The 25,827-nt window shown below is 36.7% G+C and overlaps 1 protein-coding gene across 2 annotated transcripts in view; it reads left to right on the top strand.

Annotated features, from left to right (window-relative positions):
* Positions 1 to 25,827, top strand: part of cpne7 (copine VII) — a 56,457-nt gene that overhangs the window by 4,196 nt on the left and 26,434 nt on the right. For both annotated transcript variants that reach the window (XM_026268392.1, XM_026268391.1), the window contains 9 exons: positions 6,615 to 6,797; positions 6,989 to 7,063; positions 10,956 to 11,030; positions 16,269 to 16,352; positions 16,445 to 16,534; positions 17,433 to 17,531; positions 17,707 to 17,793; positions 18,390 to 18,449; positions 19,487 to 19,620. In XM_026268392.1, coding sequence (XP_026124177.1) covers positions 6,615 to 6,797; positions 6,989 to 7,063; positions 10,956 to 11,030; positions 16,269 to 16,352; positions 16,445 to 16,534; positions 17,433 to 17,531; positions 17,707 to 17,793; positions 18,390 to 18,449; positions 19,487 to 19,620 — 887 coding nt within the window. The remainder of the gene's footprint in view (positions 1 to 6,614; positions 6,798 to 6,988; positions 7,064 to 10,955; positions 11,031 to 16,268; positions 16,353 to 16,444; positions 16,535 to 17,432; positions 17,532 to 17,706; positions 17,794 to 18,389; positions 18,450 to 19,486; positions 19,621 to 25,827) is intronic.

Below are 25,827 nucleotides of genomic sequence, written 5' to 3'. Positions count from 1 at the left end.
TGAAAATCAACATGAGTTGAATGTCTGGAAATAACTGAGTACCATAATACAGATGCATACAGATGCTTTGCACTTCAGATTTTCTTGCATATTTCCATGTGCAGGTGATGAAAACAGTGCTTTATCTTAGTCCATTCGAGTCTAAATGCGGTGAAATTCATTTTTGCATCTCAGAAAATTTTCAGCTCTCTGCATAACATATTTCAGTCACACTTAGGGAGCAGCAGTATACAAAGATGAGCAGTCTAGGAAGAAAAATGGTTGTGCTCTGCAGCCGTTTCATCAGTGTGGATAAGACAATCATAACACTAAATGCATTATCTTCACACTGCATGCCAATGATTAAGTCTGAATGCAGCTGCAAGTTGTTTAAAAACTAATGGTTTGAGAAGCATTATTATGAACATGATTAGCTTTCAAGTATTTGTAGCGGTTTTGCTAATGGGAGTTCTGGTGAGTGTGCTCTTAAAGGGATTGTTCACCATCAAAATCACAAGTCTGTCATTATTTATTCACCCTCATGACGTTTCAAACCTGTACGACTTTCTTTGTTCTGTGGAACGTAAAGGAAGATCTTTTGAAGTATGTTTTAACTGTCCATTCAGTCAAAGTGAGTAGTGTCTAAAAATAACACCGGACAGTGGACACTATTGACTCATGTGTATGAACATTTTCAAAATATCTCCCATGAAACTAAGCAAAATTAAAATTTTGCCTATTCCTTTTTCATGGTGTCATCAACAGTGTGTTGTGTAAAATATCGGCACCAGCGAACAACTGAATGAATAAATGATTGTAAAAATTCAGTTTTAGTAAATTTATTTTTTGTAATTTTTTTATGTAATAATCTTTGCATATAAAGATCCATATTTGACAGCCTTTCTTGGGTTTCTTCACAAAATGACAAAATAAAGAGTTTTCTTATACTGACATAGTTTTAGAAGTGCCACTGTCATTATTTTACTGTGCTTATATAGATCCTCACTTTGAATATCATTTGCATGGTTTTACACCTAGAGCAGTTGTATTTATCTAATTAATGATTTCGATCTTTTCCCTGATATTAGCTTTTACACATGCCAGATTTCTTTCACAGTAGCAGAAAAAAAATAGAACCACATTCACCCAATATTAGACACAGATATTTTGCCAGAAAGTACGTGCAAAACATATATACAATGCTGTTTTCTTGTCATCTGCATTAGTCTACATTTCCTGTTTTGAATGTCTGCCAGGCGTTTTCATGGATCTTGGCATACATGTCTAGGATGCGTCAATATAGTCTCATTTTGCATATTCCCATGTTATTCCCATTAGATCCGTTGTTTTCATGATGAACTGGAGCATGTTGCATCGATCCATGAGCATATTACCAGAATGCCCAGAATATGATAAGTTTAATATTAGGCTTTAATGTCCTCGTGTAAGCAGTGAGCTTGTGAATCGTCACAGCGTGAGACACTAAGTGGGTGCTGCTCTACAATCGCTGAATGATCAAAGCAACAGATATGTGTGCCATTGTCCTTTTTGCTAAAAGTATTTGTTTAAATAGCTCAGTGAAGACATTAGGCATTAGACATAATGGAATCTTTTTGTTAAGACGTCAAGTGGTTTGTAAGAAGCTTAACAAATCTCTGACTGCTGTCAGTTTTTGTTATTTATATCTTCCAAACGCAGTCCCTCCACAGCAGAGACTGATATGGAAAACACTGACCTTTTAATATTACTAAGGGCACAAAATGTGAGTTCATTATATGAATGCCCTGCACTGTAGGACAATTTGAGTTCAATATTGAGTCCAAAAAATTCTCCATAAAATATCAAAACAGATTTTTAGAAGAAAATGCCTGTGCACAGTGCAAAGATTTTTGGGTGGTTCCAAAGCAGTTCTAAGTGGTTATTGGGTGTTCTTGGTTATTTGGAACACATTTTTGTGCATTTTTGAGAGTTTTTTGCTGGGTAGTATGTATATGCTCTAGCAAACTGTTTAAGAATTAAGAAATTGCACACATTAACAATGTACAGTCAATGGATGATTACAGCAAAATCCTTTTCATATCTCACCAAAAGATATACATTGATTTCCAAGGAATGCATCAGCTAATAAAATGTAAGGTGTGAGTTGCTTTAAGTATCTGCCAAATGCATAACAGTAAAAGTAACTGTTAAAGCGGTTGCCATTTGCTACTTTTCACATCTTACAATAGATAGCTAAGTGAGAGAAATCTGAGCCTTCATAACCTTCTCAGTTTCTAATTTATCGACAACAATTTGTATGGTTTTGATTGATCAGAATATTTTAATTACAGGAATTACAACATGATGTGAACACAGCATAAGCATTAGCAATAATAATAATAGTCTAAATCCCAAAGTATGTTTTAGCTTTGACATGAATTATTAGAATATGTGTACAGCCTAGCACATGGTCTTTCAAGTTATACATCATTTGCATGTGCATTAAAACGTTTGGTCATTTTCCAGTGTCTGCACTATTTCTCTCCAGGAGTTATGACTTATAAAAATGTTATTCTATTTTTTATTAGTTTGATTTGCGGGTATCTCGTAACCTTTTTTTAAAATTTTATCATTAAAATATCATTAAAGTTTTTTTGCCTATTGTACTGTATAGTATGGAAGTGTGCATATTTCATTGCTACATATGCATGGCTATTCTGAAGTAAACTTGCTTGGTAGCTCACCTGGTACAGCACTGCATATCCAACACAAATCACGATAAAATAGCAAGCTAAAATGTCATGGTTCCTTCGGGAAATGTTTTTTTTTAATCTCACATTTGCTTTTGTGAACACTATTTGTTAAATTTAGTTTAGCATAGGTGATACACTACTTTCAAATGCATTAGAGTGTTACACTCTGCACATGAAAGTTTTTAAAAACATGCAAGTGCCAACATTTTGAAGAATCCTGCCACAGGAACATTTTTTCAATGAGACTGGGTTGGCATATTCAGATGTAGCCATTGGTAACTGATTCAGACCATTTGGATTGTTGTCTCTATGTTGTTTCAAGTGCTTCTCTGGTGTTCTTAAACCATTAGGTGTTCCACTATCTGCTCATGCAGCACCTATCAATGGGGAAGTGCCATTGTCATGCAAAGAAAGAGCTAAAATTGAGTGGGAGCTAAGCCTACTCGTATCTCTCTCTGCGCTCCCTTCCACTTACTCTCTCTCTCTCTCAAGCTCTCAATGTGAAGACTACATAGTATGTGTAAATATAGCATAATATTCTAAGGCCCTCATGAACCTCCCATGTAATCTCTCTACAACACCCTCAGGCTACATACATCACTTCATTTCTCTCACTGCTTCTGTTATACTTCTCAAACATCTTAAAGCTGCCACTGTAAGGGGTAAAGAGATATACTCTGGTTCATTTAACAGCTCTGTACTAACTCACTATAAGGTTCTTCAAGTTGACAATAAGCTCAAAAGTGTCCTCGTCTTGATTTCCTTGCTTTCTGTATATTTGAAGTAATGTTGAATGAAACAAAAGTTTGACACCTTTGTTTATTCAAATCTTTGAACTGTCAGAATTGTTAGTAAAGTAGCTTAATATGGTGATAAGTCTAAACTAGCGTTGAGAAAAGAGTGTTAGGCTGATAAAAGCTCAAATGAGAAATCCACTCAAAAGTACGCGGCCCGTCGCCTCACCTCACCTGATAACATGAGTAAACAAGTTAATTGAAAGGTTGACTGCCGTATAATTTCTCTTCAGGTTTTCCGTGTCGTCGGTATGCAAACTAGTTTTGGCTGCGTACCTGAACAGACCCAGCCAAATCTTGAAAAACAGAGTTTTCAAACTAAGCCTCAGTATTGGGAACGTGTCTGATTTCTGTATGTTGGCAGGGTGCTACCGTCACTGAGTTCTGTAATAAAATGGTTTTCCAGCAGCAGATGTACTTGGAATTGATAAGAGGTCTGCTTCCCTGTGATTGGAGGAGCTGCGGGAGGCAGTCGGGTGTTTGCAGTGATAGCAGAGACTCTAGTCTAGCAGCAGTATTCACTAGTTGTAGCCTATATAAGGATTCAGAAAAAAAAAATTCGACCAGCACAATATTATAGTAATCTAGTCGAGAGGTTATTGGACATAATAGTTTCTCAGTGTCATGCTTTACATCCGCCATGCTCCTCAAAAGTAATATTAGCAATATTCCCCCAGAACAGCAAATTTTAGACCTCCCAGGAGGAAGATGACTATTTTAGGTCTAAATAATCCAGTGCTAGAAAATATCGTTACATCCTCTCAGCTAAATAAAAACATGTCCCGATCTTTTGTCATGGAAAAAAAAACAAAAAAACAAATTTAATACCTAAATATTTTAGACAAGGAAACCTAATAAAAAACATAGAAATTAATTTAATGATTGTATTGTGACTTTTCAGCATAGAACATAGATTAAAAGGAGTACATGGATAAAATAATTTTCCTTACAACACACACACACACACACACACGCACGCCAATGGGTGTGTGTGTGTGTGTAAATGCACTTGATTCTCAACCACAAAATCGGTCCAAGGAGTCAATTTTTTGTAATTATTATTGGTACATCCCCTGAAATCTTAATATTTTTTTGAAAGATTTCCATTGATGTATGGTTTGTTAGGATCGGACAATAATTGGCAGAGATACAACTATTTGAAAATCTGTAATCTAAGGGTGCAAAAAAACAAAAACAAAAAAGCAATCAAAATATTGGGAAAGTAGTCCAAATGTAGTTCTTAGCCATGCATGTTTCTAATCAAATGTTTAGACATATTTACGGTAGGAAATGTACAAAATATCTGAATAAACAGTATATTTTCTTAATATACTAATATTAATGATAATCCCTGGCAATTGCTACAAATACACCTGTGCCACTTATGACTGGTTTGTGCTCCATGATCACAAATGTCAAGGTGCACAAAATATTATTGGGCCTGTTCTTTATGCAGAATATGTCTTGTTTCTGTCTTTTGGGAAGAACTATGACCTAGACATGTTGGTTTATGAATGGTTTTCAGCTTCTTTAGTCTGATTTATTACCACTTGCACTATTTAAGAGTTCACCTGAGTTCAAGGGTACATACATAGTAGATTGAAGAGCTGAATATTTTATATGTGAGGCTGTATGTAATTGCTAAGAAAGACTGTAAAAACGGGCTGATGGAGGAGGGGCATTCATTGCTTGATATGTGTTATGCAGACACATTAGAGGTTGGATACTGTTAATCTGATTTAGTGCGAGTATGACCGATTACAATTAAATTGTTATTTAGAGCAGTAGTTACCTTGCACACAAACAATGTACACTAAATGTGATAAATGAAACCAGAAAACTACATTGAAACCAAAAACATGATAAATTAGGTGGTTCTGCACTGGGGCTCAGTTGAATCCATTTATTTGAACAAGTTCATTAACATGGACCATCCAACGAACTGAAACAGTGAAGCAAAATATTTTCGAGCTAAACTAATACTTGTTTTAAAATAAAAAAAAGTAAAAACAAGAAGAAAAGCAGAAAAAGCTACACTATTGTGAAAATAGCTGAACTATTGTCAGATTTAAGAGAAAATGTATCAATTATAAGAATCATTCACCCCCAAATTAAAATGAGCTGAAAATGCAGTCACCCTCTGGTCATCCTTCATCTGAACTGATTTGGGGAAATTTATCACTTACAATGCATCACTTGCTTACCATTGGATGTTCTGCAGTGAATGGGTGCCGTCAGAATGAGAGTACAAACAGATGATAAAAACATAATAATAATAATCTTCTACCCATAATATTGCTTTCTCCAGTGAAAAAGTTGTCTTATTTGAACCAGGAGCGAAATATGCACAGATCAAACACAGTCAACAAGACAGAACAGTCCAAAACTGTTATAATACTGTATGTTGGGGGATGTAAACAAAAATAATTTTTACTGTGGATAATGAACTTGAATTCTGTCTTAAATTGAAATTATTACAAACACATAGATTTTTACTTCACAAGATGTTAACTAATGGATTTATGGATTATCTTCATGTTTTTCTGATGGCACCCATTCACTGAAGATTCACTTTTTTCCCACTCTTTTCTCTTTTATAAACTTCCCTTCTTTATTTGTTCAGCATTTGCTTTGGAAGAAAGTAAAGCCCAATTCTTGTCTCTTTCAATGCATTTATACTTAAATTTTCAGATTGCATCTCTAAACCAATTCCCTAATATCTTCTCCAACATCTTGGAGAATGATGCATTAACTCCTCCAGCTAATTGCCTCAGCGAGGTTTTAATTCAGAAATGATTGTATTTGCTCTGTTTGTTTTTGACATGCACCAGTGAGCAATCGCAAAGCAGGGGGAGGTGAGGAGAGAGACAGCTGATGAATGAGAAACGAGAACAAATGTGTTTTGTACGAGAGCAAGGCCGTGCTCATCGCAGCTGCATGTGTGGAAGCTCTCAACAATCAGACTCATGAGGCCTTCATCCCACTGCCGTCATTTCTTTGACTTTACCCAGGGACAGCGCACAAACAATACAGCCTGTGAAGCCAGATGCTTCCAGTGAGAAGTTTTTCACTTACTGTTGACTGAATTGTTGTTCTCTCTGTAATTCAGCTGGACCGTACTGAGGTGATCAAGAGTAACCTGAATCCGGTCTTTGCCAAAGTCTTAATGCTGGACTACTACTTTGAGGAAGTCCAGAAACTGCGTTTCGAAGTCTATGACATTCATGGAGCCCACAGTATTGGGACGCGAGACGATGACTTCCTGGGTGGGGTGGAGTGCACGCTTGGACAGGTGATGTCACTTTCCTCTGCATTTTATTTATTTATACTCTATGTGGTCTAAAGTATGTTCTCCCAATTAACACCCATGTGGCAAAATAAAAAATAAATAAAAAATAAATAATTATAAAAAAAAAGAAATGAAAAAGAAGTCATATATTTTTTAGATATTATTTCCTATAAACATTTTACTTTGTTCCATAGATAGTGGCCCAAAAAAAGATGGTGAAACCTCTGTTGCTGAAATATGGAAAATATGCTGGGAAATCCACAATCACAGTGAGTTGAAAACACATAATTCATATTTAATTGCTGCTGTACACATTTACACATTCACTGAAAGCCCTCGTGGTAGAAGTTTCATTTGGCTTCACTTGATTTTAGCATTCACAAAGGGGTTTTGTTTTGTTTACAGAATAAATAAAAGACAATTGAAGTTACTTTACTGGAGACACACTTCTAGATAGTCAGAATAGGATGAAGCTGTACTTTTGCAAAATGAAAGCAGACACTCTTTGCCTCACCAACTCATCCTTTGACAATAACCACTGTTTAGCAAAAATGTCCTTAAGAATCACTGTGTTTAATTAGATAAAATCTCATTTTGGTAAAGGTAGCTATAAAAATAATTGTATAAACAAGGCTATCTCAGGGCCAATTGGTACGCATTTTACAAGGTGGCTAATTTGTACGACCTCACTCATATGATTTTCCATGATTTTTCTAGACCCCAGTGACGGTGATGATAGGGAATTAATAATAATTGTGCATCTTGTAAATACAGTACATACGATTTAGCAAGTAAGGTCATACGAATTTGTACAAATTAGCCACATTTTAAAATTAGTATGAATTGCTGAGAGATTGGGTTGTTATAAAGGGTCTGTCTATTATTGGCATGCTCTGCAGTTATGTTGTCAGCCTCTGTTTGCAATCTTTAAAGTTGTGTAGAATTTGATTAGCTATCAATGTTTTATCATTCAACAGCTGAAAAGAATGCTTTTGAAATTACAATTACAATATAATTCTCCTCTGTCGTTATCATTAAACCATACTTGACGTTATTGCATCTCGTCATTTCAGACAAAATTACACTAATAGAAAGTTTGTTTTGATAAGTTATATTACAATACAATGCAATGTTTTTTTTGTTTTTTTTTTTGTTTTTGGATCGAAATAGCTTGCCAAAGCAAACTTTCTGTAAAAGTTCTAGTATACACCTTTGATCTGTGGTGATTATGTAAGGTAGGTGTGTTTTGGGCTACACATTCTTTTTAAATGAACATTTTCTCTGGTTTATTTCTTTTGTTTACTCTGTCGAGGTCAGACACAAGTAAAAACATGGAGAGCTGCTTTATAGTAGAAACTGAACTTGTAATTCAAGTTAAAAGTGAAACTGACATTGTTTTTTCATGTTTAATACTCTAAAGCAGCTTGCTTTAAAACAATCTGTCACATTAAGTGCTATATAAAAAAACACAATGTAACTTTGACTCTTCTCTAAATGAATGTCTTAAGTATATCTAGTATATCTAGTTCTTTATATTTGCAGACTTCAGGCCTTATACTACGGCTGGGTTTTTGGCATCTATACCCACCCATTTACAATGCACAGTTTTTCATTATGAGATGCCACTCAAAAGTGATATTTATTCATCTGTAGGACCACCCACTTTTTTTTGAAGTGCCAACTAAATGCCAAATCATGCCCACGTCACTCATCACAAAATTCAGAGGATGACTGCACATTACAAAATGAGAGATTTTTCCCTATTACTTCTGGAATGAAATGTCACTTTAAAATATTTCTTGATACAGTTGAGTGAAACTGCTGGTATGTGTGATGCCTGGGAGATAGATAATGTGGAATCTCTATAACACAGTTGCATTAAAAAGTCATCAGGTTTCATGAATAAGGTCTAACCCGTGTAATGGACTTTTAATATAACTCTGTGTAGTTTGGGTTGCAGTGCATGCGGTTCGACCTCCAACTTAAATTCTGCTGCTTTCTGGGCTCATATCATATAACACAGTTAGACCTTTTATACTGTAGGTAGACAAACACAGGATATTCTTACAATGTCTGCTAAGAAAGTGATGCGCCAAGTTATTTTTGCATGTTTCTATTGCAGGCAGACAAGGTTCATTCGTAAGACAAAATGTAATACCATAGGTAATACCTTATCATAGGTGTTGATTCTTTGCTTTCTCATCAGTTTTAACAAAGTCTCTCCAAACCACACTGCAAACTAATGGCCTTTTCATGTTGAAATACCCACAGCAGTGAACCACCTCATTGTATTACAAACTGGTGGTAGATTTTTACAGTTTTTCTCAGTCGCTTTGGTACATTTCTCGAATCAGACTCACAATTTGCAAAACATAAAGTGCATTTCTCAAAACAACTCGTACAAATAGCAAATCACCCTGGATTACCTGCAAAAGCCAGTCTCCTGCTCAAAATCCTTAGTTCATCTCTCAAAAATAAATATCTTTGTCAATGAACATATCACTGCCATTAGAATGAAAAGTCCTTGTGTCATAGTTTACGGATAAGACAGTCAAATTGCTTAGCCATGTTGTCAATATAACAGTTTACTCTGGAGGGATGATCTGATGTAAACTACTGTATAGAACAATATGCCATATGCTTATGTATGCCATATATCCATTTCAAACGTACACATTTACACATTACTGTATGTGGGATATTGATTGAAAGAGACTGGAAAGAATTCCCAGTTACACTTTTACAAAGTCTGACCAAAAAAAAAAAAAAAAAAAACTTTACAATGTCATTGTGATATAGAAAAGGAAAAATAAATATGGACACAAATATGAAAATAAGTCCATTGTCAGAATGTGTGACTCTTGTGTAGTCCTCTGTCTATACAGTATAAGCTTTTCAACAGAAGATTCATGAGATGAACCTTTGAGCTATTTCAGAGAAAGGGTTTATCATTGGTTTATCATCTACATTCTCTTCATAAGTCAAGATTCACTTGGACAATTCATGCCAAATTTACAAAAAGTCTAATAATAATGTGTAAAAATAAATATAAAAAGTGTGCTAGGCAGTTTTTGACAACTAGATTAACCATTTTGCATTTAATGACTTATACGATGAACTAAAGACTAGATGTTTTGAGTGGTAAGACTGTTGCACAGAAAACTATGCAATACGTTTTGAGCAACATGACATTAGCAACTGATAATGCAGGAAACTGCCGATAAACATGCATAATCAATTGAATGAATGTACAAAAGCAATCACAACTTGTTCAAAAGAATGAGAAACTGGTTTTATGATGTGTATAAATGACTAGATGATGTGGAGGTTGTACAAGTAGTTTTGAGAATTTCATTTCTGTTTTGAAAAATGCACCAAAGAGACTGAGAAAAACTGTAATGCTGACGAAATCACATTTTGATCTGAGGTCAGTCTGAACCACTCTTGACAAACAAATAGTAGAGGTCAAAGACAATAACTGAGTTGAAATAATGGACAAAGAATGGATGGTTGGAAAGATGGATGGATGGACAGATGAATGAATGGATGGGTAGATGAATGGGATGGGATGGGTAAATGGATGAATAGACAGGTGAATGGATTGGCTGGGTTGAGCAGATGGATCAATGGGATGAGTGAATGGACGGATGAATAAATGTAATGCCAGATGGATGGATGAATAGATAGATAGGTTGGTGGATGGATATACACAGCGGAATAAAGATGGATGAATGGATACATGGATAGATTAATTGATGGACGGATGGATGGATGGATGGATGGAAGGATGAATGGACAAAGTTTGATGAATGGAATGATGATTGGGTGGATGGATGAATGGATGAATTGATGGACAGATAGATGAATGGTGGCTGGATTGATTAATCAGAGAGACAAATACAGGGATGGGATGGAAGGACAGTGGGTGGGGATGGGGTGGTTGGATGTACAGATGGATGGATGGGATGATAGGAAGATGAATGAATAGACAGAGATAGATGGATGGACTGACTGGGATAGACAGACAGACAGAATTCAGTGCCAATGGTTGTGAAATAAACTACTTAAAAAGCAAATATTTCCTGTTTCCACATATAGAGCACAAACAATAACAGTATGCTGACTTTGTCTATAAGCTAAACCCTTTTCTTACTTCTCAAGATTCATGCAGAAGAGATTTCTGGGAACAACGGCTACGTCGAGCTTTCCTTCTGTGCCAAGAAGTTAGACGATAAGGTAAGGAATGATTATAAAACATTATATTTAACATTATAAAACAACAAATAAATAAAACAACAGATTGTCAGGCATGAACGACTCCGGAGAGTTTGCACTCAGTGTGTTTTGGTTTTAAGGTACAACTAGTGACAGAAAATTATATTCTTTGTCTGAAAGGTTGTGATTTTTGACACTTGGAAACCGATAATAGCAGCTGCCAAAGAACCTTTCAACTCGCATTTAATGTTTTGGCTTCTCAATTTCAAACCCGTTAAGAGCCATTAGGGCTGTTATGGCTTCATAAAATCCCACTCTCATTTTTTGGCTTTGGCACAATATTTGAAACCCTATTCATTCAGCTGATGTATCCTAATGAGAATGGAAGCTCTCTGGATAGCGAGTGCTAAGGGAGCGTAGGGTGGCTGACTGACTCTCTGTGTGTAAACAGCCTCTCCCACACAGCGCGGCCCACAGAGCAGCTCTCTCCATGCCCTGTAGTTCTGCAGGTGGCTGCACTTCCTGCTGCGCTGCTGCACAGTACACAAACGCCTCTGTAACCCCCGTCCTACTCTCAGTACTCATCTCATCTGGTTCTCCTACTCTTTCCTCTTGTTTCTCTCTCCCTCTTCCTCTTCCATATGCTGCTGTTCTCTTCCTCTTAGCCTGGGGCGACATTTATGCTTAGCGGTTATCTTCAAAATACAGCTTTTTTGTTCATTCCTCAGCCCTTTTTATCTGACTTTCATGAATCCACACATCTCATGTAATGAAAGGAAACAGCAAATCGATGACTTGTTCGCTCAAGCTTCACATCCCCCCAACTCCACATTAGGTGGGAAAATCAATATATTGTCTATTCATCTTTTTACAGTGAGACAGAAATGCTATTTGGCATCTGTACCAGAACAGAAAGCGCAGGCTGTGATTCTGATTGGAGACGCTCATACAGTGAGTCAAAGCACCCACGTAAACCATTGGCTGACTGTGACTTTGCCAACTAGGATGTGTTCCTGGATCAACATCTTTTGCCGGTGTCCTGACATTTTATCATACACGTCAGATTTTCCTACCAGGGTTTACTGTGTATGCACACATCAATATAGTGTCCTTTTTCTCATGCTAAACAACAGTATTTAATGTATCTGCATTACTGTAAGGGTAGGTTTAGGGTTGGGGTAGGTGTAGACTTTAATGAAAACACAATCTAATAGGTAGAAAAAATATTTATTGTTGGTTTCCTGTAGCTGTATTCCTTCTAGCTTCAGCTAGGAATTTAACACATAATTACTGTATTTGCATTACTATAAGGGTAAATTTAGGGTTGTGGTAGGTGTAGACGTTAATAAATCATTTTTGTTTTAGTGGGAGGTAGCAAAATCTGACAGGGTAGGACAAATCATCAGAACACCCGGTGCTGGAACATTGGTACATCTTTGTGCATTTTAGTACCTTAAAGGTGCACAAGTGTACATACCTAAATGGTACATATTAGTAGCCCTAGAGACATCTTTTGTACCATTTTTTGAGAGTGTGTCAAACTGTCTTCCCCTGAAGATCAGAGTGGAGGGTCCCAAGCCCTGATAAGACTGTTTTTGCCTGGTCAAACATGGCTAATTCAGGAACTTGTTATACTTGTGGCAACAAACAGCTTGTTACTGGGGCAGGACCACTAAAAGAACATTTTTGTACATTGTTTACCTCAAAAAGCTTCATAGTAGTATCTTAAGGGTACATTAGGTACCTTGTAGAGGTTCTTAGAGGTTCTTGTTAAGTGTTCCTGTGGCTCAGTGGTAGCGCATTGCATTAGCAGCACAAAAGGTTGTGGGTTTGATTCCCAGGGAATACATGTTAGGCAAATTTTTTTTAGCCTGAATGCATTGTAAGTTGTTTTGGATAAAAGCGTCTTCTAAATACATTAATTTAATTTAATTTGTAGAGGAAGGTAAGGTACAGAGATGTCCCTCAGGGCTCCTGCTCCAGTGATAAAATGTTATACCGTTAAAGGTACAATTTTTGCACATGGGGGTCTGAGGAAAGTTCTGAGACAAAGAGTGTAAAGAGTTTTTTTCTTTTTACTTTTTTTCTGTTCTCTTCACATAGTTTCTCATAGATTCTCCAAACTCTCTAAATATCTATTCAAGTGCAGATATTACACCAACAAGAACCTATATGTTTCGAGCCACAGGTTGAAAGCTATAGTTCTAACCAAACACATTTGCAAATGTTTGTTGTAACTATAGGTTTGGTAAATGCAGACTCTCTGAAGTATGCTAGCAATGACAGAACTTGTTTTTTAACAATGTGCCCTGGTCAAAATCTGCATCTAAAGCATCTTTACACAGTTCTCTCAGGATCAATCCATACACGTCGTATTTTCTGTCTGCTGCATGTGCACACAAAACAATCAATGCACATGATCCATTGCAACTGTGAATGTGTTTAAATTCACTATTCCACCTCTGTGCCTCTGGGTAAATGCACAGAATATCTGCAGCTTCTATGCAGTGTACAAACAGTTCTGTACAAATTGAACCGAAATGTCATACCATAAGGGACCCGCACATAGAGGGTTGTCCAGTGCCTCTTACAGTGTAGATAATCCTCCATCTCTTCAATTTAAAAATGTGCATGGTTCAGTGTGCTAAAGCTAATCCAGCATGTCATCTCAAGTTTGTTAAGGGTGGATTTGTCTTGGTTAAAGGCATGATGATGCAGTAAATCTTTAGTTCTGCTGTATGCAGAATATGGAACCACATTCTTTGCACATTGCATATGCATGAAAGCAGAGGCTATGCTGCCACATCACTAATTTATTTCTGTCCTAACGACGAGCTTGTCCGCCTGCCCATCAGAACATTAACCAGGCTAATTCTGAAAGGCTAATGGTGGCAAATTCCGTAAGGCAATAAAATTGAATTCTCACTTTCATTTCTATCAGCCCCGACATATTCATCAGCCAACCATTTTAATGCTCTATTTCAGGGAGGGGGGATTTTATTGTTTCGCCTCTTGTAATTGCTTATATTGCAGCTTGTGTTTACACATTTTACCCTCAGGTCTGTTAATTATTGCTCAGTAGTTTATAATGTTGCTGCTTATTAGGAATTACAGTCATTAATATGTGTGTTTTTAATGCATCACATTGTTTGCAATAGCTGCATTACACGAGGTGATTAGCATTTCTTCTTCACACTCATCCTCAGTGCCTATAGTTGGCTCCGGTATCCCAGTCCGGATATCATAGCGAGAGGATGGATGGAGTCTAATAAATGGCCAAGCAGAATAATGTCTGTGCTGCTATCTTTGGGCAGGATCTGTCTGTTCAAATAACGTTGGCTATCTGTGCACACAGACTGATATGATCTGAACAGAATGGACACATTAGTAAATCAAACTATATTGGACTTCATGACAGCTTCTGCATGTGACATATTCTAGATACGTCTGTGTCTTTGATGTGAATGCCATATCTCTTTATGAAGAAGGCACTAATGCATTTTAAATCGAAAAGTCGCTGTGGGTTATGTGACATTTATCAAAGACTCTTCACTTGGCAATTTCTCTGTGAATTTTAATGCTTAATGTGGTGCTGTACCTTCAGATGGGCTTCTCTGTAGATATTAGTACATCTTTTGTATTTTTCAGAGGGCACTGATAGCTCTATCTTTCATCAGATCATAAAAGACAAGCACAGAGTTAACCTTTAGTCTGTGCATTTAGCCATCCGATGCCAAACAAAATGCCACTAAGGATTTCATCTCTTTGGAGCCTTAAATGTCTTTTGGGAATAATGAACAGCCGGGGAATCATCGGTGCATATGAACTTAGCAAATGCAATGACAGCTGTGAGAGGTGTGATGCATGTGATGAATGTGAACAACAGACAAATCACTTTTCTAAATCAGTCTTCACTCAAACCACTGGGAAGATGTTACCTTGACAACCGGATAGTGGGGGCACCTCCTCTTTCAGCGTCCCTGTGGAGATGTCGCACACTAATGCAGCGAGAAATGGGGATATTAAATGGCTCGTTCTTTGCTCTACCAATTTCTCTCTCTCTTCCTTTATCTCTCTGTGCCTCGGTCTCTCTCTCACATCTGCACACACTTAGGAAGAAAGTCCTCTGGCTTCTCCAGAGAGCCGCAATTCAGAAACCTTATGCTGAATGATTGTTTCAGACAATATTGTTGATTTGATTTGATTTGCCACAGCTATGAGCACAATTGGCAGAAGCACACATGGGCATGCAATTTTCCTTGACCAGTATTTTCAACCCGAAAGTGTTATTGTGCATGTGTTTTTTCCCTTTTTTTTTTTTTTTTTTACCATCATATGGTAATATACCCACTTCAAAAAGTGTGGTCACATTAGCAAACTTTCATAGGCAAAAAAGATTGAAATCACGGAAAATATGTGCTTGTGGAGCACATATTTTTCCTGTGAGCTTGGGTAGCTATTGTCAGTAGTATCAGTGGTAAAAGTGACTGCACCTTAAGGGTAGAATTGAAATCTTCAAGGGAAATGGACCAAAAATACTAGCAATAGCTGGGAAAGGTGTCAATGTTTGGCTGGTTAGTATGATAAGTACAATTAGCTTTTACACGTAGGTGACATAACTACACCAATGGAAGCATATTTTTTTAATTAATTGACAGTCCTTGAAAAGTAGCAATGCATTCTAAATAAATTTGTTAGCAAGCGACACATTAATCATAAATACATGTTATGCCAATTCCTTTTTTTGAAGGGCTCTAATTTACCACGCTAAACTCTCCGAGAGTTGTCATGACAGAAAGTAGTTAGTTTAGAGTTTGATGCATGTTCTTGTGGTGCCATCAGTCAATGAGTGTTGCGATGGTATCACTTTCAAAAATTGATTTGTCCGATTGATTAATGACATTTAGAGTTCAGAAAATATCTTCATCCGGAATGGAGTGCCCATGAGCTAAACTGACAAATATCAAATAATATGTGCTTTTGTGCCAGCAGAGCCACTACCATTGACATGAATGTGAATGCTAATGCTTAGCTTTCAAGTATAATAGATCTCCTTGAGATCAAGTAGCAAACGGCTATTGGGTGTGTAAAAAAGAACAAGTCTGTTTCTTATTATGAGTTCTATGAGTTCTTATTGCAGGACATACATCAATATAGTAAAGTAGATTGCATTAATAAAGCTACGGGGTTTAAAAAAAAATTTGCTTGATGTTCTCCTTTGAATACTTGGACTGTATTGACATTCTTTTGTGACTGTAGGATCTCTTCAGCAAGTCAGATCCATTCTTGGAGATTTACCGGATCAATGATGATGGAACAGAACAGCTTGTACACAGAACTGAAGTAAGGATCTCCTCCCCATGGGATAATAATCTTTCTTTTGCTGTTCATTCTTCTACTTTAGTTTATACAATGATATTGATTTGTATCTACAGGTGATTAAAAACAATCTGAACCCTGTGTGGGAACCCTTTAAGGTGTCTCTCATTTCTCTGTGCAGCTGCGATGACGAAAGGAAGTTGAAGGTGAATATTAATGGAACAGGTCACTCTAGAATTGGCATTCTGTTACTCATTTTGTTCCAAACCTTTATGACTTAATTTCTTCGGTCGAAAAAAAAGGAGATGTTTGCAGAATGTCTAAGGGAACGTTCACATAGAATGCAACATTGATTAAAAAAATGTGAGACGCTGCACTCAGGAATGGTTTTTAAATTGATTGGTCCACTGTTTTAAAAATTTGACTGATGAGCAGCGCTGTGTGTAACAGTTGAAAGACACAGCGTCTTGAATGTAGCACTCATGTGCAAGACGCTGCAAAAGACGTGAGAAGCAACGGTCATACACGTCAGTCTAGCACATGTTTACATAGAAAGACAATGAAAAAGTAGCACATTGGATTGGAAAAACGCATTATGTGTGAACGGCCACAAAGATGTTCTTTTTCTTACAATGTAAGTATATAGTAATCAATGGCTGTAAACCTCCAAAAAAGAACAACAACAAAAATAATGAACCATGTATGCTCTATTTTCCAAAGCCGTTCAATAGTTTAGTTTTAAGAACAAATGGTTTACGTTTTTTCACAGAAAATCTTCCCAAGTGAAAATATGCAATCATAATTAACAGTCATGACACTCTTTACATGAGTTATAGGGACTAATATTATGGTGATTGCTTTTCAGCCATTTTTTTTCCCGTTTTGATTGGTCACTGTGTACATCTGTTGTATGAGAGCATCTTGGAAATTATGCTAAATAATTTTTTTTGTTTTTTACTTCACACCAATTTGGCATGACAAAATCAGACATGATGAGCTATTCCTACATAAAGAAGTAATTTCCTGTAAAAGAATAAAGCCAAAATAAAGCATGAAAACCATATTGGAGACAAATGAGTTGTTGCAATTGTCTGTGAACTGCAGTGCTTAGTCTGGGACTATGACTCGAGGGGAAAGCATGACTTCATTGGTGAATTCTACACCAATTTCAAAGAAATGCAGAAGATTTCCTCAGGAAACAAGGTCAGTAGTATGAGAAATTCAGTCATTCATTGGTGTTTGATATAGGACATAGCTTTTTCATGCGGAGAACTAGAATGAATTAAAACTCATCTGCATGTGTGGTAAAAGTGACTTTGTTGCAGTGCCACCTTCAATTTTCAGCTCACCTCTTTGATCTCTTCCCGTGCCCCTGAAGGTCACATGGGACTGCATCAATCCAAAATACAAACTGAAGAAGAAGAACTACAAGAACTCTGGGTTGGTTATTCTCAGTGATCTCAAGGTACGAGTCTGACAGTCTGTTTTTGTGTATAGAGAGCTTTGTAGACATGCCGTCCTCATTTTAGGGATGCTAGTGTATGACAATACTGGCCAACCAGCTGTGAATGAAAAGACTGTGGAGTTATTATTGTTGTGGGTGGGCGTGACAATCAAGCTTAGCCTAAAGACATAAGTGCGGTGGGAAGAGGCTAATGCATTTGCGCTTTCACATAGGGAAGCTTTTTATTTATAGAACTGCTTTAGAGTCTGTTGTTGCTGATTTTTCAATTCAGTTTGAAACTTGTTTTTGCTTTTTGTTAGGGCTATTATTTAATCAGTACATGCATTAAGCATTTCTGAACTGATTTAATGAATGCATGAACAGATAAAGAGTTCAGTTTTGGGAAATCCAAACAACAGGCCAATGTGTAACTATTAGGTTTGGCAGTTTGAAACAGAATATGAAATAGAATGCCTAGTTTCATATCTCGTGTACAGCGCTTGTGTGTTGAGACGCTAAACGTTTGCAGGTAGTCTTGCAGATAGTGATTTCTGGTGAGCCAGGCAGATGAATGTGGCAGGGTTTCTGAGTCTCACCCTCCATTCTTCATTTTGCAGCTTCACAGAGTCTATTCCTTCCTGGACTACATCATGGGAGGCTGCCAAATACACTTCACAGTAAGTGGGAACAGCAGTGCGCTCCACATTTAGCACTGTGGTGTGATCCAGACCCTTCACAGATTTACTGCCCATGTTCTCCAGCAAGCATGTAGATGCCAGGAGTGCTGGACTGATAACTGCCTTCTCATCGCAAATGCAGCTCATTTATAGTAGATTAGACACGATTTTCTGAGGCAGACTGCAAAACATAATGTTCTTAAGTATTTGTATTTCTTGTTTGCTAGTAAAAATAGCTAAGATTCTTAAAACAAGATTAGAATATGCTATTTTGTCCTTATTCACAGTTGTCAGTTTTTGACCAGCTGCTCTTGAGTTTTAATGTTGAGTCAGAATGTGATTGTTTCACGGCTGGAGGCAAAAGAACAAATGAATATCTCCTCCAAACTGTTTTAAATCCCCCACCCTTATGCTTCCCTTAAGAGCAGCCGAAATGGGCCAAGATTATTAATGAATACAATTGAATATTCATTATTTAAATATCCAAATTCTCCCGTTGCCTGTTAAATTAAAGATAATCAGATGCCAAGTAGTGAAAGCCTCAGAGGGAATGTTTTGGGGCAGGATTCACACAGGACCGTAACACTGTAATACAGTGCTTTGATATAATATATCAAGTGTTTACTGGGATATGAGCTGTATTTCTGTATTATAGAGCATATGGTAGCTGTTTGTGGTATTTTGGATTATAACATCTGCTTGATGAATGACTATACAACTGGCTCGCCTCTAAACAAATAAAATATACATACTGTCCGTTTTAAGCACTTTAATTATTCATACATATGGCTATTTGATTGCAGAACTGTTCTAGTCCGGTTTTGTGTAACTTCCCAGGAAAGACAGCTCTTGAGTGCTTGTCTTTTTGTAGACTGACATTTCCTTTCAATTGTCTACAATGGAGACAAGTTTTGTTCTGGGCGTAAAACTAAAGTGATTAAACTTACTTGACGATCGATCAGATTATGTAACCCATTCCATTTTTGTCCTGCATTTTGCAGTTTTATCAAGAGTGTGTCATGCTATTATCTCTCTAGGTTGCCATTGACTTCACGGCGTCCAATGGGGACCCTCGCAATAGCTGTTCCCTGCACTACATCAACCCATATCAGCCGAATGAGTATCTGAAAGCCTTGATAGCCGTGGGGGAGATCTGCCAGGATTACGACAGGTCAGTGCTGGTGTCTCTGCTGATGGAGGTGGACACTATCACATAGGCTTGTAATTTTTCTTGGAATTTAGTGCATCTTTCTTTATATATATTTGCTCCACCTTTGACAATCATTTTTGGGTGATGTCACAAAGGCAGCCCATTGGTAATTTCAAACAATAAGCTATTTAGGTATTGTTTTAGGCGACTGTTGTAAGTAATGCAAATGAAGTCTTCTTAACAAACATTCCAAAATGTAATGTATTATTTGGAAGTTGATTTGGGAGGGGATTCCCTCAAAAAGGTAAAAGATTTTTTTTTTCTTCTATTTTTGAGATTAAACACTAAATGAATACCACTGGCCCCAATGATGTATTAAGATCTTATGAAGTGAAACAATTCGTTTGTGCAAGAAACTGAACAAACTAATTCACGTACATTAATCATGCAGTGATATTCACATAATTATATTATTAAAGCACCTAATAATAATGTGAAACGTGGATGTTTTACATGTCTAAAATTCTAAAGCATATAAAGTGAGTGAACTTGTCTACATCGGCTCAACTTTTGAATGTGTCCTTGCTGAAAAAAAATCTTACTTTATCCCAAACTCTTCTATTTAAATAAGCATAATAGGACAGCTATAAAAGCAAAAAATGAACAACTGAAGGAAGCATTTCCATTGTAATACACTGAGATGCTTTGGAGGGTGAACTTGACCTTCAGCCTCCTCTTTCTGTTCAAAACACCTCTTCAAAAGTGGGTGCCAGCAGTTTTTCAGAAAGAAAGTACTCCTCCTCATTCGACTTGCATTCAGGTCTGGAACACCCACTTTTCTTGACCCAGTCAATTCCCAGCAGACAAAACAAGTCCTGTCCAAGAATGTGTTATGGACCAGGCCGGTTGGGCCAGTTCCTTAGGTCCTCTGACTACCAGAAAACCCTAACAACAAACAAAAACTTACTACAGATGTTAAACTGACATAGAAACAGAGAGTGCTTGAACGTGTGCCACTGACTGTTGGCACTGTATGAAATGAATGAAGTAATAAGGAAAATCTTTTCCTGGCACCTTGTCAGCACTAAAAGAGTCTTTTGAACATCTTATTACAGCTGTGATATTTCATACTATTGTTGAGTGTTGTTGTCTATTACAATGCGCGCATGAGTTTATTCTCATAACTTCAACTGTATTTCTTGTGATTGCAAATGTGACAATAACGGGGTTCCACAGGGCCACCATCCATCTATAGTGAAAAAGTACTTTAAAGTTTACCTGTAGCATACTTCAATTATTAAAAGTATTTTTTTTTAAACCAAAAAAAATTATAAATAAATAAAAAGGCCACTTAAGTATTCCTCAAAAGTATACTTTCTTGACTGTTTCTAAACACTTAAAATGTGCACTTTGTAATACTGTCAAATTTAAAGTTTTACTTTAAAGTGTATTTTAAATATCTTTGTTTTTAAGAAGTGCACATATTTTAATGTGTTCACTAACATACTAAACCACATGTCCTTAAAAATTCGAACTGTAGTGTAATTCAGTTACATTTACAGATAACATTTTTTATGAAAAAAATATGTCATTACAAATGTGTAATTCAAAATATATTTAAATTAATGAGATACACGTTTGAATAGAAATTAGATTACAAATATATTTACGAGTATATTTCAGTTCACGCTTGTTAATAATAGCACACCATAATAATAAACTTAATAAAAGTATAATGAAGTGTATCCCATCAAAAACATTTTCTCATTAAATTTATCTAAAATATTTGCCCCAGTATGAAAGTAAAATGGGTTGTGAATATAATTTTATGTAGACTTTTGGCCTGAATGTTATACAGTATAACCTTCCATTTGAATGAATGGATGCTATAACCCAGTTAGATTATTGTGACTAAAGTAAATGACTTAAATAACTCAGACCTTGGTACAGTACTAGAGGGATCACTTTACTAAAGGTTGCCTGGAGGCTGTTTGTTGACATTGAGGCATTGTTGGTTAGCTAGGTTCACTATTTATTTTGTTTCTTGTACTGCGAAGAATCAGGCGTCCATCCGATCCATTGACTAAGGCTGTGTCCTTCCTTTGGGCTACATCCTAATAACCCATGGCTCCGGAGATCCTGCCAGTGACTGGTGCCAGAGACTCGCCCGTGTCTGTAGTCTGTGGCTCATAAACCGCTGTGCTTGTGGAACCCCAGTGTGGGAGACAATAGGAAGAAATCTGAACCAACTAATCAGCCAAACAGAATTTTTTTCTGTATTATTCAGTCTTTATGTATCCAAACGGAACTAAAGCATTGTGTGTGGGTAGTTAATATAGTCGCTTTATTCTCTCTAATGGTGCAATACTGCAAATTTTCGCCATCCTTTTTCCTGCTTGATTCAGAGCATTGCGCATTAGTGTGTTCAGTGCATTTCTTTCCGGAAAGGCATTCACTGTTTGTCTTTTAAACAGCCGTATCCCATGATCATTGATTCGGTTCCTGTTTTATTTAATGATAGTTCTGGACTCACAGTGACTAAATCAATATGTGCTTAAGTTGTTGCGGGCTTACTACAATTAGCCTTATAAGAGCTGGTTAATTACGTCTTACACATTTATAATGAGATCTGTTTCAAAGGGAGGATTCTCTCCACAGATCAAAGCCAAATGAGTCAACAGCTATATCCTCCTAATGAACAAAAAAACAAACCATTGTGCTTAATGGAAACACTTATGATATGCTGGTGGTAAAAGTTAAAAAAACACACTCCTTTGGTAATGGTGCAATTTGTAATATTTACAGCTAGTGGTTAAAATGGTTACTGAATTCCAAATTCCAAATACTGGAGAGAGTTGTTTCTCTCAGCCCCTCATCCTCAAACTCAACGCTCACACGAGTTGCCAGACTGATGAAACGCAACCGAAATGAGGGCAATTGACAGTGTATGACGCTGATCTTTACACTGTAAGTTGACGAGTTGTTTTAATATGCCTTGGGCCAGGCAGAATCTGTGATTTTTGATCCAGTTTTTTGCTAACTTCCATGATTCTTTTCCACTAACTGGCAACCTGGGATGTTGAAATACTATTGGGTAAGTTAGGAGTAAAGGCGGAATTACACAGACCAAAGTAGAATATCTCCCTGTAGCATTGTTTTGTTATTTATTTCTCAGAGAATGTGTGAATGAAATGGAACTTTCGGAAAAGTATCTGCAAACATGGTATTTTTATGCTTTAGTACAGCCAAAAAAAATCCATACAGCACCTTTACGCTTTTCCAGACCTCCACTTTTTTCCCCCCGTTCACTATTTTTTACTATCACTAACTTAACAGCAAGCATTTGTACAATAAATTACAATTTATGTATTACAATTAAATAAAATAACATAATACCCATGACATAAGTGAAAGAGCATGGCTGCTTCTGAAATCACATACTTACTACATACACACACACTTTCTAAGTAGGTAGCTACTTCTTTTAAATCAGTAATTACTTTGCAATGTTAAAACATATGATCTATATAGTGTGAATGTGTATGGTATGAATATAATTAGGATGTGCAACATTTGTCATGTGACCTACCAGTGATGCACACTTCAGAATCCAGAAGTCATCACCTACGGTTTTAGAAATACTGTGAATTCAGTCTTTTTTCACATGCTGTTATTATAGTATGTGATTTTGAATGCAGTCTGTGAGGTCGACATTTTAAATGGTGAAATAACAGATTTAATTTAGGCTTTTGATCACACATAAACATTTATCAACACACATACATGGAGCTCATCAAAAATGGTAAGCTTATAGCAGACACATTCCTGTGTGACACAAAAACAAACATGATTGGTTTTCGCATGTCAAGGAAGCACATTTGAGCTTCGGTTAGCGAATTTGATGTTCTCTATGTATGTGCGTTGATCAGGGTTTATAAAAGCTTTCATATGAAGCAATCATGTCTCTTCAGAAGATTTGGATTAAACCAATTTATATGGATTACTGTTGTCTTTTTGTACTCTTTAATGTGAGAAGGTTTTCAATGGATGGACAAAGCATGACAGAATATGAAAAATATCTTTATTTGTGTTTTGAATATGAATGAATGGGTTTGGAACAACATGAGGTTGAATACATGACAGAATTTTCACTTTTAGATGAACTATTGGTTTAAGATAGCACTACTGTAGTATATGGTATTTGCTGAAGGATGCTTGAAGTCCTCCTGGGTCGTACACCTACGCTGTGTGGGTTTCCTGATCAGGCTGAGAGGGTGTGTTACTCATCATCACACATCAGGTGTTCGTTTGAAGCTAAAAACAGGATGGATGTGATCATACAAGTGGGACGGTGTGGGCTTTGTTCATTTTTAATAGAAATAATAATAAATAAAACATTCTCAGAATATATTACATAATATCTACAAGTACAAAAACATACTTTTTGTATTTTAGTTAGATGGCGAAATGTATATTAAGGACACGCTGTCAGCATAAACTTTACACATTTACATTGCACAATCTAGTGCACAAGTTCATCCAACATGATCTCATGAGTATTCAAATGTATTTTGCATAATGTTTGGTTCTACCACATAAACATTACTTACATTTGTATAGACACAAAATGGATTTATTGCCAACTAAATTGCAATCGTAAATCGTACAAAAACATACTCTGATTGAGCCTAATGTGATTTTCCAAAAACATTGCCTAAATATTTGGTTATTGCTTAACAACAGCCAACACAGCCTGTCTTGTTTCTGAATATTGCTCACCAGTGGATCCTCTGCAGTGAATGGGTGCCATCAGAAGAGTTTCCAAACAGCTGATAAAAACATCACAATAATCCACAAGTAATTCACATGACTCCAGTCCATCAATAACCGTCTGATGAAGTGAATAACTTTATAAGAAACAAATCAATTACCAATATGGCCAGAATTCGAGCCTTGTCCATTATAATGGTCTCTCCAATGAAAAAGTTTTGTTGTCTAAATTAAGAGAGAAATATGCACAGATCAAGCATTTATAAGCAAAAACTGTTCCAAAATAGTCCCAGTCCCAAAGTCATAATAATGGATATATTTCTTACAAACACATAGCTTTCAACAAGACATCAACTGATGGACTGTGATGTCCTCATTCTGACGGCACCCATTCACTGCAGAGAAAGTGATGTTATGATCAAATTCTCCAAATCTGTTTTGATGAAGTAACAAACTTACTACAGTGAGTAAGTTATTTTTTTGGGGGTGAACTTTTCCTGTAACACATGATAATATTTGCATACATTGTGATTGCAGAGATTGGGAAGAATGCTTTAATAATTGTGTCTTACTTTATGTGGGGATAACGACTCTATGTAGCTCTTACATGTGGAAATCTTTTCTCCTGATATTCCTATAACCGCAGCCGCACTGACAGATATACATGGCTTTGGGGGGATATTCATCCCACTGCTTTTTTCTGATAATGGTAGTGAAAATAGGAGGATATTGATTTAATTTTGCCTGCTTAATGCATCCTCTTGGTGGGCAGAGAAAATGGCAGAGAGAGAGAGAGAGAGAGAGAGAGAGAGAGAGAGAGACAGAGAAAATTTACAAAATGGCTGTTACCTGAAATATTTTACATGTGGTAAATCTCTATCAAATAGTATCTAAAATTAAAGTAACCAATCATGTACTAATTAAGATTTATAATTCAAATACTGATTTGTTTGTGTCAGAGCATGTGCATTCTGTCTCTGCAAGCCAGTAATTGTGTTTAAAACACTTTGGTAGCATGACTCACAGGTTGAAAAACAATCAACTCTGCTCAACATGCTCGGCTCATTACTGCTGCATGTATTGTTGCAGTTGTTTGTATGAGATGTCAGAGCCAGTGTGATTTTGGCAATCAGCGCCATGACTAATTTGTCTTTGTTGCTGCTGTAGGGCTCCCTGCAGGTTGTCCTTTTGGGCTTTTGTTAAAAGCAGGATTAGGCCTTTTCCTCATCTCAGAGGAAACGCTGGATGGTGGTGGCAGTCTGACTGCCTTCATTAGATTCTGTTGGAGATGTGCTGATGTGATCTCTCTGAGGAGTCGTCAAAATAATAAAGAGCATTTTCTAGTGTACTGACGTCAGAGGGAGAGAGCAAGAAAAGAGCTTGTTTTTCATAATTGTGCAGCTTTTAGATCTATTTGTGCCTCTGTGGCTGGAGAAATAGATGTTCTCCAACTTTACG

This window comes from Carassius auratus, chromosome 7 (genome assembly GCF_003368295.1).
Source record: "Carassius auratus strain Wakin chromosome 7, ASM336829v1, whole genome shotgun sequence".
NCBI classification, from domain to species: domain Eukaryota; kingdom Metazoa; phylum Chordata; class Actinopteri; order Cypriniformes; family Cyprinidae; genus Carassius; species Carassius auratus.
This window is presented reverse-complemented; position numbering and strand designations above follow the sequence as displayed.